This window comes from Pinus tabuliformis, chromosome 8 (genome assembly GCF_031772625.1).
Source record: "Pinus tabuliformis cultivar Carrire ecotype Pingquan chromosome 8, CPIR1, whole genome shotgun sequence".
NCBI classification, from domain to species: Eukaryota; Viridiplantae; Streptophyta; class Pinopsida; order Pinales; family Pinaceae; genus Pinus; species Pinus tabuliformis.
Genome location: NC_142294.1, coordinates 299,782,079 through 299,800,222, shown reverse-complemented (window position 1 = coordinate 299,800,222; position 18,144 = coordinate 299,782,079). Strand labels below are relative to the sequence as shown.

Genomic DNA, 18,144 nt, shown 5'->3' with positions numbered 1-18,144 from the left:
AATTTCGCATTTCCTTTTGGAGGACGAGTTTGGTTTCATGGATGAATTTTGATGTTTGGATTAAATATTCTTATTATTGGAGCTTCATTATTGGCATAATTTGCTGATTGGATATACTCATTTGTACATGTAAGTGATCATTTTCATGTTTATTCTTGTTATTTACTTTGTCACATGAATGTTGTTGGGATTTTTGCTATCTAGGTCTGAAATTTACTACTATTCTATGCGAAATTGTGGAAATTTTGATCTTTTGAAGCGTTGCATCATTGCATGTGTCATGTATGAATGGGTGAATGTTCCTAGAGATTATTTTTGTTGAATACATCTTGATAAGTCATCAAACATTGCACATCGAAGTATAAAGTCCTTGGGTAGCTGCTCTCATGCCCTAATTGCCATGCGAAGTTGCCTAAAGGCCTCCTTGATTGGGTATAGTTTCTCCAAATCACAAGTTCACCTTGACTCCATCTCTCCCAAAGGCAAGGCACTAATCCATCCACTAGTGGTCACCTAAATGCTTATTTTTCTTGCCTCCCCTTTCTCTTTCTAGGCCTAGTCTTAATAGGTCACCTAGGGCATCACATAAATTCCATTGTAGCCATCAAAATACCTCGAGTTTTGGTCCATAACTGCGCTAGGGTTTCCTCTAGAGGCCCTCCAAATTTGACGCAATTCCAATGGTGGGATCCCAAGATATAGCAAGCCCTAGCTCTAGGATCATTTTTTGCCCTAGGTTTCCCTTGGCTAGTGTCCTCATTTGGATCATTGTATTCAATCTTCAAAAGAAAATTTGTCCTTTGATCCTCTTCTCTTCCATAATTATGTCAAGCCCCTCCTTGGTTGATCAACTCCACACTCTTGACCTAATTTTGGGTCCACTTGGTCCTTTGTGGTCCCACAACTTTATGGTGCTAATTTCACAAAGATCACATAAAGGCTGTTAAACACACATGGGCAGCAAGAGAAATATTAATGATAAAACATGAAAGTACATTTTTTATTAACAGGAGATATACATTTATAGTACATTGTTGTGACCGTTGGGTTTCACATCCCAAGGTCTCTTGGACTCCTTTTGTCCATTCAGCTTCCACACTAACCCATTGAGGATTAGGTGTCCAACATTCCCCCCCTTAATCTGAAGGGTTATGTATGAGTCCAAGAAGAGAGCTGTAATACAAACTGTGCAAAAATGCATGGTAGCACTAGGCTGAATGTGCTCTCTGAAATGTTGGTAAAAAGGGCGGTGGTTTAAGGATGACCACCAACACTGAAATGCTTAGTGCAGTTCCCGGAACTCTTCCAAAATTGGCAAGAAACTGAAGTTTTCTGCTAGAGGAAGTGCTCCTATTGTTTTGAAGAGGGAAACCTTCAACCATGAAAGGGAGGTCTCACCCCGCATAAAAGGGAGAACTTCAACCTGAAAAGGGAAGTCTCAACCTGTGATGGTTTAAGGATGACCAACAACTCTGGAATGCTTAATGCAATTCCTGGAACTCTTCCAAAACTAGCAAGAAGCTGGAGTCTTCTGCTAGAGGAAGTGTTCTCAATTTTGTTCTTGGAATTCTTTCAAAGCTGGCAAGAAGCTGAAGTCTTCTGCTAGAGGAAGTGTCCCAGATTGCCAACTGAAGGCATGTTCATGGGCATCTTTGTTTCTGGCTACAACTCTGGAACTGGTGTGGCAGGTTGTGGCTCAGGCTCGCTTGATGTGGCTGTGAAGCTTGTAGATGACCATCATTTCCCCCCTTGTCAGATACAAGGTGAGATGATGGAGAAAACTCAACTGCAAGACTGTTCAATACTCTGGAACAAGTTCTAACATGTGTTTGGAATATCTTCTTGGCTGTTGATACCCATTGCCAAGAAGCGATCCATCCAAGATGAATCTTTGTTCTTGCAGGACGTTTGTCTTTGAAGCATCTGTGTGAAGAATGGCCTTTTTTATGACAGTGCTTACATGGATGAAGATCAACACAGTGATCTCTCAGATGGCCAACTTGGTCACAGTGTTGGCATTTCACGATCTGTTGTTGTTGTTGCTGTGGAAGAGGGGCAGAGTCTGGAACAGCTGAAGCTGAACTGTCATGAGGAGCAGGTGAAGTGTCATGAATGAATCCAGCACTCTGAAACTGAATGGGCTTTGAGTAGTCTGAAATATGAAAGGACAAGTCCTTGTCATATCCAAGACCAGTTTTGTGCTTGTTGTAGACAAGCTGTTCCCAAGGTCTGATGATAGGCTTGGGAAGTGCAGACTGAGTTTTTGCATCTGCATGTACAACTGCTGCTTTATTGGGCACTGGATCTGAATGAGCTTCAACAATATTGACTTGCTGTTTATGGGAGTCTGTTTCATTGTTTTGAACAAAAACAGGTTCAGAATGATGACTCCATTGTTGTAATTCTGCTCGTTGTAGCTGAGATTCAAGTTGCAAAAAATCAATGTTTTCCTGTGCATGTTGTAAAGATGTTTGAATATCTTTGAGAGTGTCTTTGCTGACTTTAACTGTGCTTCCATCAGTAGATAATATTAGAGTGCTTAAAAACTCCAATAATCCATGAATTTTCTCCATTATTCAAACAATCAAATCAATAAATGACCACGTTTCCTACTTTCGTACCAAACCAGAAATCCAACTTGTAAAGCTCCAAAATTTGTGTAGCCTCAATAATTGAGATAGCATATGGTTAACGCTACGATATCACAAGAATGGCCTCAAACTCTGTCCATCATCTCCTGCTCTGGGTTTCTGTCAATTCTCACATACAATCCACAGGTTCAGTTAAAGCTTTTAAATTCCCATGCAGAAATCGACAAAATCGCCTCACCGCACCTTGATAACCAAAATATCTGTTGGAAATTCAACTAGACGAACAAAACACAGAAATAGAGAAGCTTGCTTCTGAAGTTGTTATTTTGTTGATACCAACTAATCTTCCAAGTAAAGGATTGGGTCCATATGACATATTTTTTTTTATGAACATATTCCTGCGTGGGTTCCACTCTAAAGGCTGATGTTGTTGAAGATCCAGAAAGAGATGGACCTGAAGAAGCTGTCCCAAAAGGGGTGGATGAGGAGGTCGCTCCAAATGGTGAATTAAATGCAGAACCTGGTGAAGATGCAAATGTGCTACTGCCAAATCCAGGTGGTTTATTACCAAAAGGAATGGAAGACGATGTAGCTGGTGTAGATGCAGCAGATGCTTGACCAAAGGCAATTGTCTGACCAAAGGCAAGTGTTGAAGTAGATCCAAATGCAGGTGTGCTAGTTGAACCAAAAGCAGGTTGATTGCTTGCACCAAAAGGTTGACTCCTAAAAGCTGGCTGTGTCTGTCCAAAAGTGCTTTCAAAAGGACTTGATTGAGCAGGACTTGGTGATCGAAATCCTCCAAATGCAGGATTTTGTCCAAAAGTAGATGTTCCACCAAATGGAGTAGATGTCGTAGAACCAAATGCTGGTGTCGAAGTTGCACCAAAAGCTGGTGTCGAAGAGGTGCCAAGCGTTGGAGAAGAGGTGCCAAACGCTGGAGCAGAAGAAGCTAGTGGCGAGGGATGTATGGACGCAGAGTGAAGTGGCATTTAAACACGCGTAAGAGTAGCCTTCACAAGCGTTTAGACAGCGGACAGTGGTATATAACCACTGAGAACCATCATTCGAGTTTAAAATCAGCTGCTGGAGGTTTGCCAACACCAGCAGTCATTCGGTCCACACAACAGTTATTGACTCAGCAAGCTGGAGCTTCACTTGATCAACTTTCCACGCAGAAGCAATTGTAACTGATGCATTGGCACGCAGTGAGATTCAGGCTGCTGCCTTGCGAAATGGAATTATGATGCAAAATTTGGGTGCATTGTTGTTAGAGCTTGGACGCACCATAATGATATTGCATATGGAACAGTCCTCGGCTGAGGCAGTAGTAAATGAGTACAACTAATTTGAGCAGTGCCACAATGATATATCTAAAATAAATGGAGCTTCATGTGGTGGTGATGTCAGGTCTCATAAGATTCTACAGACAAACCCAACTTTTCTCCCCCGCAACGAAGAGGCGCATGTGGCGTCAGCTAGAGGTCATGGGTTCGAATACGTCTATTGAGCTGCCATATGCTCTCTGCATTCCGCACAACGAACGCCTGGTTCATTCTTATTTTTTTTTTTTAGGGGCCTCTCCCTATTCTTCTCCTGGTAACGTTTCAGCTTCGGCTGCCCTGCGTTTTATTTTAGGTCTCTAACAATGGGGGGCGCTCTTCTCTCTGAAACCCTGACGGAGATTTTAATTCCGGTGGCTGCCGTTATTGGTATCGGGTTCGCTCTAATTCAGTGGGTTCTGGTGTCCCGCGTTAAGGTGTCACCCGACCACTCACACACGCCTAGCAATAACAACAAAAATGGCTACAGTGAGTACTTGATCGAAGAAGAGGAAGGGCTGAACGATCACAATGTCGTCAATAAATGCGCTGAGATCCAGAACGCCATCTCTGAAGGAGCGAACTCATTTTTATTCACCGAGTACTAGTACATGGGTATTTTCATGGTCTGCTTTGCTGCCCTTATATTTCTGTTCCTTGGTTCAGTGGAGAAATTCAGTACAAAAAGTCAGCCATGCACGTACAACAAAGAAGTGATGTACAAAAAGCCAGCCCTTGCTAATGCTATTTTCAGCACAATAGCTTTCTTGCTTGGTTCTTTGACATCTATCCTTTTTGGCTATCTTGGAATGAAAATTGCAACTTACGCAAATGCAAGAACAACACTAGAAGCCAGGAAGGGTGTCGGGAAGGCTTTCATTACTGCCTTTCGATCTGGTGCTGTTATGGGCTTCTGCTTGCGGACTTCCATTGTCAAACCTCACGCTGCACAAAAACGCTGGCAGCACTGTAGGAACGCTGGCAATGGAACGCTGACAGCATTGTAGGAGCAGGTATTCAATGGGAATACCAAGCGTTACGCAGAGAGTTTTTGCAGGGCAGAATAGAAGCGTTTTTGCCTGGCAGAATATACAGAGCGCATCACTGACAAGCATTCAAAGCAACCTAAATGATAGGTCAGTATTCGTAGGAAAATAATGGCTCATTACAATGACTCAAAATGGAGCAGGACCAACAATCGCCCGCTCTGATACCATGTTAAACACACATGGGCAGCAAGAGAAATATTAATGATAAAACATGAAAGTACATTTTTTATTAATAGGAGATATACATTTATAGTACATTGTTGTGACCGTTGGGTTTCACATCCCAAGGTCTCTTGGACTACTTTTGTCCATTCAGCGTCCACACTAACCCATTAGGGATTAGGTGTCCAACAAAGGCCAATTCTCCATAAGGATTTTCGGGTCTAGGAAACCTCTTAACAAGATATATTCCCAAACCCTAGCCTCAAGAATCCTCTTAACCCTTCCAAGAGAGCATATCACCTTGCTTTTCAAGCAAGAAAGCCATATAATTGAGTCTCTCTTGTGACTAGGTCTTTGAAATCACTCCTTATCCTCTTATTGATCCATTCATCTAGTGATTCCCCTTATATTGAGTCTCCTCCCATCGGTGTGTGAAAATTTCTGAATCTACACATCAGAAATCCTACTGCAATCACTGGTTTATCATCTCCTACTTGTTCTTTACATTCAACAAGTTATTTAAATATTTAAACAACGATGAAAACACTATTGCAGACTACACAAATATACAGATCATGAACTGAAATAACCTGAGACAATCGTCCACAGAAAAACCCAATTCGGGAAATTGGTGCAGCACATAGAGGGTTTGTATTATTAAGCAGATTTCTGAATACAACTAGGGTGCCAAATCGGCTCACCCTACAGAGAATAAACCTGACAGAAGTACCTCTATCTGGAGACAGATATTTTGGCAAATTCAACAACTAGATGATCAAACCCCACAGATGACAAATGTTGTTCCAAGTGCTGGGCAACGATAGGCTGCTCCAAGCTCTGCGCTGGAACTGCGTCACCTCCTCTAGGAGCTGCGTCACCCTCTCAGTGAGCCTCCCTTGCTCAGAAGTCGATATGTTGAACTGTTGTTCTCTCAGCACCACAAAAAACCCCAACGCTACTAATAAGGAACTGTGTTAGCCCCTCTAGCTTTTGTGTCACCCTCTCTGGAGCTGCACTGTCTCTCCTGCTATTGCTCTGCCTCTTTGCTATGTATACTCGACCTTGGACTAAAGTCCCTCTGCAAAACTTCCCCTCTCACTGCAACTCAAATCACTTAGCTCGACTTTCTCAGCAAACCACGCCCCAGAAAAATCGAACTCTTTGATCTCTTGGTGTATCTCCAATTGACCCTCAAGCCTCCTCTGATATTTTTCCTATTGATGAATCAACGACCGAGATTAAGTCCCTAATCAACGGCTAAGATTAAAACACACTTGATCCTCGTCACTTAGAAGTTTCTCACCCATATTCTTATTAATACCCATTAATATATTTATTTTCCTAAGTTTAGACTTAGGAACACATTAAAAATATTAATTATTTTAATAACTCCTCATCCGGGTGGAATTTCTCCAAACGATTTCTGGGTTCTAGAGATCTCATGTGTTCTAGCCCCTCCACAAAATTTCGGAGCTAGAGCACATCCGATGCTACCCAAAATTAACACTCTCTCTTAGCGAGGAATGTGCTCTAACAATACTTCCCCATAGAAGCATTACACTGATCCACTGCATTGGTCCTCTGTGTTGCTGATGCTTGGCCTGCTGCCCTTCATCCACTGCACCGCTGCTTCCTGTACTGCTGGCCATGACTCTGCCACTGTCACTGCTACATCTGTACTGCAGCTCCTTCTCAAAATGCTGCCTCATGCTGCCCATAACACTGCCACTGCTAATTGTTGCACTCCAACTCAGTTGCTGAGAAGTAAGCAATTGAAAAATTCACCCAAAAACTGACATCCTGGTCAATATGGATGCCTCGTGATCCTGAAGCTACCTCTGCTGCAAACTGCTTTGTGCCTCTCGCACTGCTACAACATCCACTGCGCTGCCTCGGACTTTGGCACTCTAGCTTTGCCACTGTCGCTCCATCACACATTGCTCCAACCGACACTCGTCATTTTGCTACTGTCATTAAGGGCTCCCGTAGCCGTATGTGATCCAAGAGTTTGGGCACCTCAAGGATCCTGCCCCACATGTAGTCCTCCCGACTACAACTCGATGTCGCCCCACCTCTTCTCTAAAGGTGCATGAGCACTCATGGCACATGTTGTAGCTAAATCTTGCACCTGCAGCACAAGTGCAGCAAGAGACAAAGAAAGCTCCCTAGAGACAGCCTCTAGGTTGATTGTAGACTGGTGCCTAGGACATCTTAAATAGAGGAGTGCATGAAAAGTTATATGTGAGGGGTTTGCAGCACTCCAATTGTCACGTAATGAAAGATAATAGGAGGGGCTTGGTTCAATAGGCCTTCATTAAGGTAGACTCAAGCCAATACATGGATCCAAATGAAGGGGTATATCGGGGCAATGTCAAAGGGAAATGACTTCTTCTTTTGGTAGCCGACACATGAAAATGAGATAGCTTAAAACTGAAGTTGTAGTAATGGTGGAGAGAAGGAGAGGAAGGAGGGAAATCGATGCATAGGTCTGTAACAAACAAAATCCTAGGCAACAATGTTCCAGCAGAAATTGAATTCGATGGATAGGGCTGTAAACAACACAGAATCCTAAACCATGGTTTTCCGGTGAAATGATAGAAATAGAGGAGTGCAAAAGAAGGTTTCAGATCAAACATGACATGGGTATCATTCTCTGCCAAAAGATAACGTAGATCTGGAATAATACATGTCCTATAGGTTAATCAAATGCACAAGTAAATCTGTAATTTTATAGGTACTGCAATGCTAGTGAATAACACATATAGGTCTGTGATAAGCACAGGTACTGTCTTCTATGAGCAGCTAAGATAAAGCCATAGATTTAAGAGGAACCAACTGCATTCATTATACTATTTCAAAGGAAGAAAAACACAAATAAAATGAGATTAACGAAAGGAACATGCTGCACATTAATCATGCTTGGAATCAACAGGGAAACACCATTTATCTCAAAGGGTCCAAATAACCAGTCCATACATTCAGCACGATATCAGTGAAGCCCCCATTAAAAACAAATTGAACCAATATGGCTTCTCAGAATCAGACCCTGCAGGTGAGAAATTCTGGAATCTGCCAACCTTTGTATAATGTTGCTTCCCCCTATTTATAAGTAGAGGGGGAGCTGGAATTACTGTTACAAAATATCTCAGCGAAAGGCCAGTTGTCTGATGTACTAGCTGCCTCGGCCTGTGATAGCTCCTGCTGCCTCAAAAGTTACAATGGGGATCTGCTCCCATTCTTGGAAATAAATGCTAACTGCAGAACTAATGGAAGAAGGAAAAAAAGGAAAGATGAAGGAGGAGGTGTTCCCCTGCTGTTCCAGTGGAGGCCCCTGATCAAGCCATGTCCCCGCTGTGATGCGTTCCTCTGCTGCAGGGCTGTTTTCTGTCATTTCTGCCTTTATTGTGTGAACGACCAGTTGTGTGAAATAGGGAGTGGGTAGCTGCAAGTGCCTGTCTCGGTGGTCCTTTGCTGTGTAGAGGAGTGAGGCTCCATGCCGAGCCATTAAGTCTTATTGAACCTCCCCATACTGTTCCCCCATACTTCATTTAATATCACAGCTGCTGACCCATTCGTCTTAAGAGCCCAACAAAACCTTTTCGACACTCTGATATGCCTGGTGTTGTGCTTACGGTGTAATACGGATGACTTGCATGTGTGGGCCTTTAACACCGGGATAACGTAAAATAGGCGAGTTCCAGGCCCCCTTCAGGCCTCTTTTGGTATAGCCCCCCCTTTGCTTTCTTCATATAACCAAGGGCTGAGACTAGGGGCTTAGCCTTCAGGCGCTAGAGCCTTTGAAAGCCTTTGCGGGAGCCTTTTTTCTTTGTTGCATGAAATCCCGCATATCAGCACTTTACAGTGCTTTACCTTTAGCTTTTCCCCAAGACACCTGCGATCGTCGATCTGCGGGATCGGACCCACCAGGATATCGTAATCGCAACTGCGGAAAGGAAAGGCCATTTACCTTTATCCATAGCGCGGGCCAACTTGTCTGGACGCAAAATCCTCCTAAGATAGAACCAATAAAACATATCGCATCCGGGAGGATCCCCCACATATCGCAATCGCAGGCCAGGGAGGGTCATCAGCGGGGGAATGAACTTTACTTTGCACGATCACCGATCGCCAATTAGCGGGGTGACTTCATCACTACCACGTGTTACCTTGTGAGTAGTGACACGTGTCACCCAGAAATGCCCCATTTGACCCTTGAAAATGTCGAATCAGCTTGACACGTGTCCTCCGTACTGCCACGTCATTGATGACGTCAACTGCCATGTCAGCTATAAGGGCCAATCATATTCCGCCACGTGGCCCCCCTAGAGGAGAGAGAAAATGGCCTGCCCGACCTTGTTTTGCATCGGTTTCCTTTATAAAACGATTTCGGCCTCCCCGGTGATTTTATACTATATCGCAGAATCACGACCCCACAAGGCTTTGGGAGTGATAGCACCGCCAATCGCTGATACGCCGTTCATGCGAGATTGCGGGATGCAGGATTGCCCATCATTGATATGACGTACCGCCGTATCACCAGGCGAAGGAGAGAGAAGGGAGTGGCCAGGCCTTGGTTTTTTTGCACATTTACTTTGTTAATGATTTTTCGGCCTCCTTGGCGATGTACTGCTATATCTTAAGATCGACGGTTTACAGGTCTTTTAAGTTCAAAACCCCGCCGATCGCCGATATTGCGGGACTGCGGGATGCGATATCGACGTTTAACACTGCGAACCGCCGATAGCCTTAAGTGTATGCCCTGGGACCTACGGGATGTAGGAATGCAGGACTACGGGACCTACGGGATGCGGGATCGTTGATATGTGGATGCAGGATGGCCGATATGCGATGAGATTAGCTCCCGAACCCCGATTGCAATTTACCTTAGTCCTTTGGTGTTTTTTCCTTTGATCGCTGGGCTTTCCATGGGTAACTTCAACATGCTCTAGCTTCTGCTCCAGGAGTCCATTCTTGGACTTCCATATACCATTGGAAAGCTCTTTCCGAGCACTAGGAAATGGAGAGGGTCTGATTTATCTCTGAGAGTTTTTGTGGCGTTGGAAATGGCTTCAACTTCACTGCTATTTGGCACTTGAGGCAACTGAAGACTGATAAAGCAATGAGTGACAACATTGGTTCCTACTGGGGATAGTGCCTTGCTGGCAAGGTGTTGAGAACCTGCAGACCAATATCCTTCACCATTGGGCATGGAGTCAGAAATATAGTGGATATTTATAATCATAAAATCTCCATGGGACTTTCCTCCTCAATCTAAAATGCAGAAATAAAAATTCTAACAACTGGAAAGTAAATGCTCAGCTGGTGAGCTTATTTATGTACATTCCTACTTATGCACAGAATTTAATTCAGCTAAGTGTGTTCAACCCTCCAATGGAGCCAGGTCAGCATTAGAGTACTGGACCTAGTGCCTTCATGCTGCTGAAAAATAAAAATAAAACAAGCATGCACCATGAAAAGTCTTCAAACAAGGAACCTGATACATGCTGTTGAAACAACCTCTGCTGCTGGCTTAAAAATATGCTCATGTACTCAGCCACAGGGTCATGGAATTCACAAGGAAAATTTGCAGCTGCCTCCTTTTCATGAGCAGTCTGCTAACCAATATCCTCTTGGCCAGGGCAACCACAAACACTTCTCAGCTCCACAGCTTTAGACTTTTCGAGAAAAGCTTGTTGCTGATCATTTGTTACCCATTTGTCGACGGGCCAACCTTCTTGGAAATCTGTAGTAGAATCTTCAGTTTCTGAGTTGCAAGAGTTAGAGACGAGAGGGCCTACTGAGACTTCCCGGCAAGGACCTTTTTGCAATAAGTAATCACAGACACTGCTTGGTCCTTCGACTCCGGGCTCTTCTTGAAAGTTTTGCTGCTGGGAGCCTTCTCCCCACTTGCTAGTAAACGACCCCTTTTTGACCCTAGCGACCATCTCTTCCTCCTCTGAATAATATGAATCATGCTTTGGAGGAGGGTCTTGGTCTTGTTCTCTAGGCGAAAGATGAGCATTGCGAACTGGAGGCTCTTCGCTGACTTCCTAGTGGGCTTCCTCTTCTTGCGCAGCTTCCCCTGACTGGAAGCATTGTGGCTCTGCATCACTTGACTCTTCATCAGAGTTATATTCATCATAAGAAGGAGAAACATCAGACTCAACTGAATAAGCCCTCTAAGAGTTTATTGGCAACTCAATGGTGTTTCCTTCTTCTCTTTCTTGCTCATGGGGAGATGCTTCTTGATGTGAGTAGATATCTTCTTGGAATGAGCTCTCACATACATCTTCAATAGGGTTATTTACCTCAGGAATATCTTCATCATTACAAAGTGTGCAACAATCTTCAAATAGAGCATTTGGTGGATAAAATATTTTGAAATATTGATAGAATGTTGTATGAAAACATTTCAAAGAAGATATGCTGCCACGAGGTATCGTTTTAAACCAAACTCTAGCATCCTCATCTAAAGACCACTTGAACAACTTCATTTGTACATCTTCAAGAAAAATACCTTGTTGCTCCATGCATTCGTGAAAGTCTTTGAGGTGTTGGTCAGGTCTTCTCTCTGTGTTCCCACTGAATCTAGGCAAATAGGAATTCCACTCATGACATGCAGGGACATGATTGGGATAACCAACAATAGAAGAGAAATCCAGTGGGGCAAATTGGTTGGCCAGGAATGCAGGAAGGGCCATCTTGAAAACCTCCCTATGTGATTGATTTTAGCTTCAAAAGTAGGGAGAGTTTTGGGCTGTTGTAGCATCTGAGTGAGTATGGGGCTGCTTGAAATCTAGGATGATCAAATAGAGATAGGGACAGTGGAGTCGCCAAGATGTTTACCATAAATTTGACAGTGGAGTCGCCAAGGTGAGAGATCTTCAACCCACACTTCCCTTGCTCACCTAACAGGGGAAATGTAAAACTTTGTCGTACCCAGGGAAAAATATTCTAATCCGTTCCTCGGCAACGACGCCAAAAAGATGTTGTAGCTAAATCTTGCACGAAAGCTCCCTAGAGGCGGCCTCTGGGTTGATTGTAGATCAGTGCCTAGGACATCTTAAATAGAGGAGTGCATGAAAGGTTATATTTGAGGGGTTTGCAGCACTCCAATTGCCATGTAATGAAAGATAATAGGAGGGGCTTGGTTCAATAGGCCTTCATTAAGGTAGACTCAAGCCAATACATGGATCCAAATGAAGGGGTATATTGGGGCAATCTCAAAGAGAAATGACTTCTTTTTCTGGTGGCCGACACACGAAAATGAGACAGCGTAAAACTGAAGTTGTAGTAATGGTGGAGAGAAGGAGAGGAAGGAAGGAAATAGATGCATAGGGTTGTAACAAATAGAATCCTAGGCAACAATGTTCCAAGCAGAAAGTGGAATTCGATGGATAGGGTTGTAAACAAAACAAAATCCTAAACCATGGTTTTCCGGTGAAATGATAGAAATAGAGGAGTGAAAAAGAAGGTTTCAGATCAAACATGACATGGGTATCATTCTTTGCCAAAAGCTAACGTAGATCTGGACTAATACAGGTCCTACAGGTTAATCAAATGCACAAGTAAATCTGTAATTTTATAGGTACTGCAATGCTAGTGAATAACACATATAGGTCTGTGATAAGCACAGGCACTGAAGCATAAAAACTATTACTGAAGCATGAAAACTGATAGCTTGGAGGCTTGAATGTAAAAATACACGAGGTATTTAATAATAATAATTTATTATATATATAGAATATATATTTGTTATGAATGTTACAATGAAGACCCTGCTTTTATACCTCAGCAGGTGACCTTTCGTGATTGGGCATGTCTTTTAGACTTGCCTTTTCACTTAACTTAATGACTATTTAACCTAATCAATATTTGATTATTTAATATTTACATTTATTTTATTTATTTACTTGTTATGAATTATATTCATAGCATAGCCCTTCCCTTCGGAAGCTTTGTCCTCGAAGCTTTAACGTTGTGCATTTTCTTCACTTAGTGTCTGTCGCCTTGATGTATATAATCTGGATAATTTGGCCATCCTCTCGTCATGTAGCTCATCAGTAATATTTCCTTGGATTTTTTTATTTATTATTTTTTTTATAACTCTAAATTTTTTTATTTTCTTTTTCTTTTTTAACACTAATTTTTTTTTTTTAATAACTCTATTTTTTTTCTTCTTAATAACAATGTTGTTTTTTTTATAATATATATTTTTAATAATATATATATACATATATATATTTTAATTAAATAGATCATATAAATTAATTAATTAACTTATATTAATTATAAATTAATTTAAATTAATTTTATACATTAATTAAATTAATTTTAACTTATGTAACCTTAGGGTTACGACTATATCTCATCACGATTCGAAAAAGCACAACACGTTGATAACTGGAGGCATCAAGAATTCAGACCACCACGATTTACACCGTCGCCGCCGCAGGCAAGGGTCAACCGGATATCGGGCAGCTGGGATGTGAGCTGAGTTGACAACGTGGATGGCAGGGACGTGGGTGGAAGACGAAGGTGGAGTCAAAGGCGACAATTGATTGTGGGCAGGGTTCACTGTTGACCGCCGTTAATAGACCACGATAGCACCACAAACGGAGCAATCGACGATAGTTCAGAACCTCAGACGTGGCGTAAGCCTGTTCGAGGGGAAACGACAGCGGCTCAGAACCTTCGGACGCGGCGTAAGCCTGTTCCACGGGAAACGACGCCGGGCTTCTGCGAGACGCACAGTGGTCGGGCTTCTGCGGAAAATCACGTTGAGCTTTTGCGGGACGCACCGAGTTGATTCTTTCCATAGGAGCATCCAAATATTCAAAACTTTCCTCAACCACAGAAGTGCGGATCTCTGCACCAATTCCATGTTGTGGAAAGCCTTCTTCCACTGTCACAAGTCGACTTGTCTTCCTAATGGATGCATTAATTATATCTCTGTCCAATGGTCGAATTGAACAAATATTTATTAGCTCGGCACTGATCCCTTCCTCCCTTTCTTCTTCCATTGAATTCAAGAATGAAAAACTCAACTCACAGTTTAGTTTATTAATACTTTGGGAGCAAATGACACTAATCACCACAAAGCTTGAGAACTTCAGGGGAATCTCATTTCCAGGAATATTTAAGCATAACCAATCTAATACTGTCTTTAGTGCCATTCCTTCTGAATCTGGGGTTTTAGAAAAACTTAATATATTCAACTATTTTATTATTGCGTGTGCCTTTTGAATCTTGATACCTTGGCAATAAAGGGACATGGCAAATGTTTGATACATCATAAATATTAAGAATGTTGCTTTCTGGAACATGACAAAATTGAGACAGCATCTCCTTATTATTCTCTAGTAAGGGCTGAAATCTTCGAAAAAATAGCCAATGAGGTGTCAACCCCAATGCTCTTAGTTCCCGAACACTATGTTGTGTTGGTTTGGTTTTCTGCTCTCCAACAACACCTATAAAAGGTACAAGGTTTACATGGACCCAACAAAAGTCTTTTGGCCCAACTAAATATGATAGTTGACACAAAGACTCAATGAATGGCATTGATTTAATATCCCCAATTGTTCCACTCAATTCAATGACGCAGACATCTACTGGACCTTCTTCCCCATCAACATGAATTCCTGCATTTTCTTCATTCTCACTATCTGTGTCCATATCATTTATATTCACAGATTCTTTGTCTCCCTCCAGATCAAAATTTTTGATATCTTCCCCTTCACCATAATTGGCATTGTTTCCTCCACTTTTACTATGTGGATTCATGTCTTCCTCTCCATTATCAGAATCAGAATCATTATCTTGATCTAGATCATCCTCATTCACATCAAGATCAACTTTATCTAAATCCTCATCTCGATTTGTATCATTTTCATATTCATCATTATCAACATTTTGGTCGAATTCTTCTTCTTTTTCTGCTTCACCTAGTTTCGTTTCTTCATTGTCGCTATTATCTTCCATATCATCGATCTCCTCTTGACATGCTTTAACTTCTGCAATTGATTTTTCTAAACACTGAAATGCTTCTTGAATTTTACTAAACTACTTAACGCATTCAGGACGTGAACGTAATGGCACATTGTGCTGCAAACAACGTTCAAAGACTCGCATCATTATATTGTGCGCCATGGCTCTGATACCACTGAAGCAACAAAACTGATAGCTTGATGTCTTTAATGTAAAACTACACAAAGGTATTTGTAATAATAATTTATTATATATATAAAATGTATGTGTTATGAATGTTACAATGAGGACCCTGCTTTTATACCTCAGCAGGTGACCTTTCGTGATTGGGCATCTCTTTTAGACATGCCTTTTCACTTAACTTAATGACTATTTAACCTAATCAAAACTCTACAACAGGTCATTCCTCCTCTATCTAAAAATATTTGATTATTTAATATTTACATTTATTTTATTTATTTACTTGTTATGAATTATATTCATAATAGGTACTATCTTCTATGAGCAACTAAGATAAATCAATAGATTTAAGAGGAGCCAACTGCATTCATTATACTATTTCAAAGGAAGAAAAACACAGATGAAATGAGATTACCGAGAGGAACATGCTGCACATTAATCATGCTTGGAATCAACAGGGAAACAACATTTATCTCAAAGGGTCCAAATAACCAGCCCATACGTTCAACACGATATCAGTGAAGCCCCCATTAAAAACAAATTGAACCAAAATGGCTTCTCAGAATCAGACCCTGCGGGTGAGAAATTCTAGAACTTGCCAACCTTTGTATAATGTTGCTTCCCCCTATTTATAAGAAGAGGGGGATCTGGAATTACTGTTACAAAATATCTCAGCCAAAGGCCATCTGTTTGATGTACTAGCTGCCTCAGCCTGTGATAGCTCCTGCTGCCTAAAAAGATTACAATGGGGATTTGCTCCCTTTCTTGGAAATAAATGCTAACTGCAGAACTAATGGAAGAAGGAAAAAAAGGAAAGATGAAGGAGGAGGTGTCCCCCTACTGTTCTAGTGGAGGCCCTTGATCAAGCCACGTCCCTGTTGTGATGCGTTCCTTTGCTGCGGGGTTGTTTTCTGTCATTTTTGCCTTTATTGCGTGAAGGACCAGTTATGTGAAATAGGGAGTGGGTAGCTGCAAGTGCCTGTTTCGGTGGTCCTTCGTTGTGTAGAGGAGTGAGGCTCCATGCCGAGCCATTAAGTCTTACTGAACCTCCCCATACTGGTTTAATGTTGCCCCATACTTCATTTAATATCACAGCTGTTGACCCATCCGCCCTAAGAGCCCTGCAAAACCCTTTTGGCACTCTGATACGCCTGGTGTTGTGCTTACGGTGTAATACGGATGACTTGCAGGTGCCGGTCTTTAACACCAGGATAACGTAAAACAGGCGAGTTTCGGCCCCCCTTCAGGCCTCTTTTGGTATAGCCCCCCTTTACTTTGTTTTCTTCATATAACCAAGGGTTGAGACCAAGGGCTTAGCCTTCAGGCACTAGAGCCTTGGAAAGCCTTTGCGGGAGCCTTTTTTCTTTGTTGCGTGAAATCTCGCATATCGACGCTTTACAGTGCTTTACCTTTAGCTTTTCCCCAAGACCCCTGCGATCGCCGATCTACGGGATTGGACCCACCAGGATATCGCAATCGCAACTGCGGGAAAGGAAAGGCCATTTACCTTTATCCATAGCGTAGACCGACTTGTCCGGATGCGAAATCCTCCTAAGATAGAACCAATAAATCATATCGCATCCTGGAGGATCCCCCGCATATCGCAATCGTAGGCCGGGGAGGGTCATCAGCGGGGGAATGAACTTTACTCTGCGCGATGCCGGCCGCTGATCTGTGGGGTGACGTCATCACTGCCACGTGTCACTTTGTGAGTGGTGACACGTGTCACCCAAAAATGCCCCCATTTGACCCCTGAAAATGCCAAATCAGCTTGAAACGTGTCCTTCGTATTGCCACGTCACTGATGATATCAGTTGCCATGTCAGCTATAAGGGCCAATCATATTCCGCCACGTGGCCTCCCTGGAGGAGAGAAAATGGCCTGCCCAACCCTGTTTTACATGGGTTTCCTTTATAAAATGATTTCGGCCTCCTCGACGATTTTATACTATATCACAGAATCGTGACCCCGCAAGGCTTTGGGAGCAATGTTGCACGAAGCGGGAGCGAAGCGGAAGCGTTTTTTGGAAGCGGGGACGCCGAAGCGTCATTTTCCAAAAATCTAGGAAGCGAAGCGTCCGCGGAAGCGTCTGCTATATATATATATATATTTTTTTTATATTTTTTTGCATTTATACTCAAAACAAACATCCCAAATACCAAATTAATTGTAGAAGACATGAAAACATGCATATTTTTGCATAAATCAAGATAGATATGGCATCCATGATTCCATTGTAGTTACTAGTATGTACAACAATCATCTATATTCTAGCTATTACAAACATACATCAAATTTTTAAGCATATTATAAAACATAAAACATTTAAGCATATTATAAAACATAAAACATAGAGCATATTATGATTTATCTAGCAAGTGAGCAACTGTCAACATTTGTCATGTCCAAAATTCAAATAATAATGTTTACAAAATATGTCACTTGGTCACCGCCAAGCCAAAAAGGTTCAAAATTCAAATTCACAAGTCTACAAGTCTAATGAGTAATCTATGACAAAAAGTAGTAGATTGTGAATATATCTACTAATCTCTCCTCCTTCCACCACGAATAGAACGTGGTGGCGGGCCTCCACGTGGTGGCAATGAAGAAGATGGTGCCTGTGGAAGTCGTGGCACTGACACTGATGAAGAAGAACCCCCTGCTGTTGGTGTTGAACCATGGAACCTAGGAACCAAGGGACCAGATGGGGGTGGGGGTGGTGGCATATCAACACGGTCATCATCATCCTAGAATTGCTCAAAAAATTCATGCAAAAAAAAAAACACTAGTTAACAAAAAAATTAAAAACATGAATTAGAGAAATGCTTTATAAGGGAAAATTGGAAAATTCATACC

At 42.1% G+C, this 18,144-nt stretch overlaps 2 protein-coding genes and 1 pseudogene across 3 annotated transcripts in view; 2 read left to right on the top strand and 1 right to left on the bottom strand.

The window, feature by feature from the left end:
* The window catches only part of LOC149235308 (uncharacterized), a 177,288-nt gene that overhangs the window by 89,813 nt on the left and 69,331 nt on the right, over positions 1-18,144 (top strand). The window lies entirely within an intron of this gene.
* On the top strand, positions 4,522-4,917 carry LOC149235310 (pyrophosphate-energized vacuolar membrane proton pump pseudogene; annotated as a pseudogene).
* Positions 17,622-18,144, bottom strand: part of LOC149235309 (uncharacterized) — a 29,833-nt gene continuing 29,310 nt past the window's right edge. Inside the window, exon 3 of the mRNA XM_089460989.1 lies at positions 17,622-18,035. Within this exon, the coding sequence (XP_089317115.1) occupies positions 17,832-18,035 (204 nt within the window). The 3' untranslated portion in view covers positions 17,622-17,831. The remainder of the gene's footprint in view (positions 18,036-18,144) is intronic.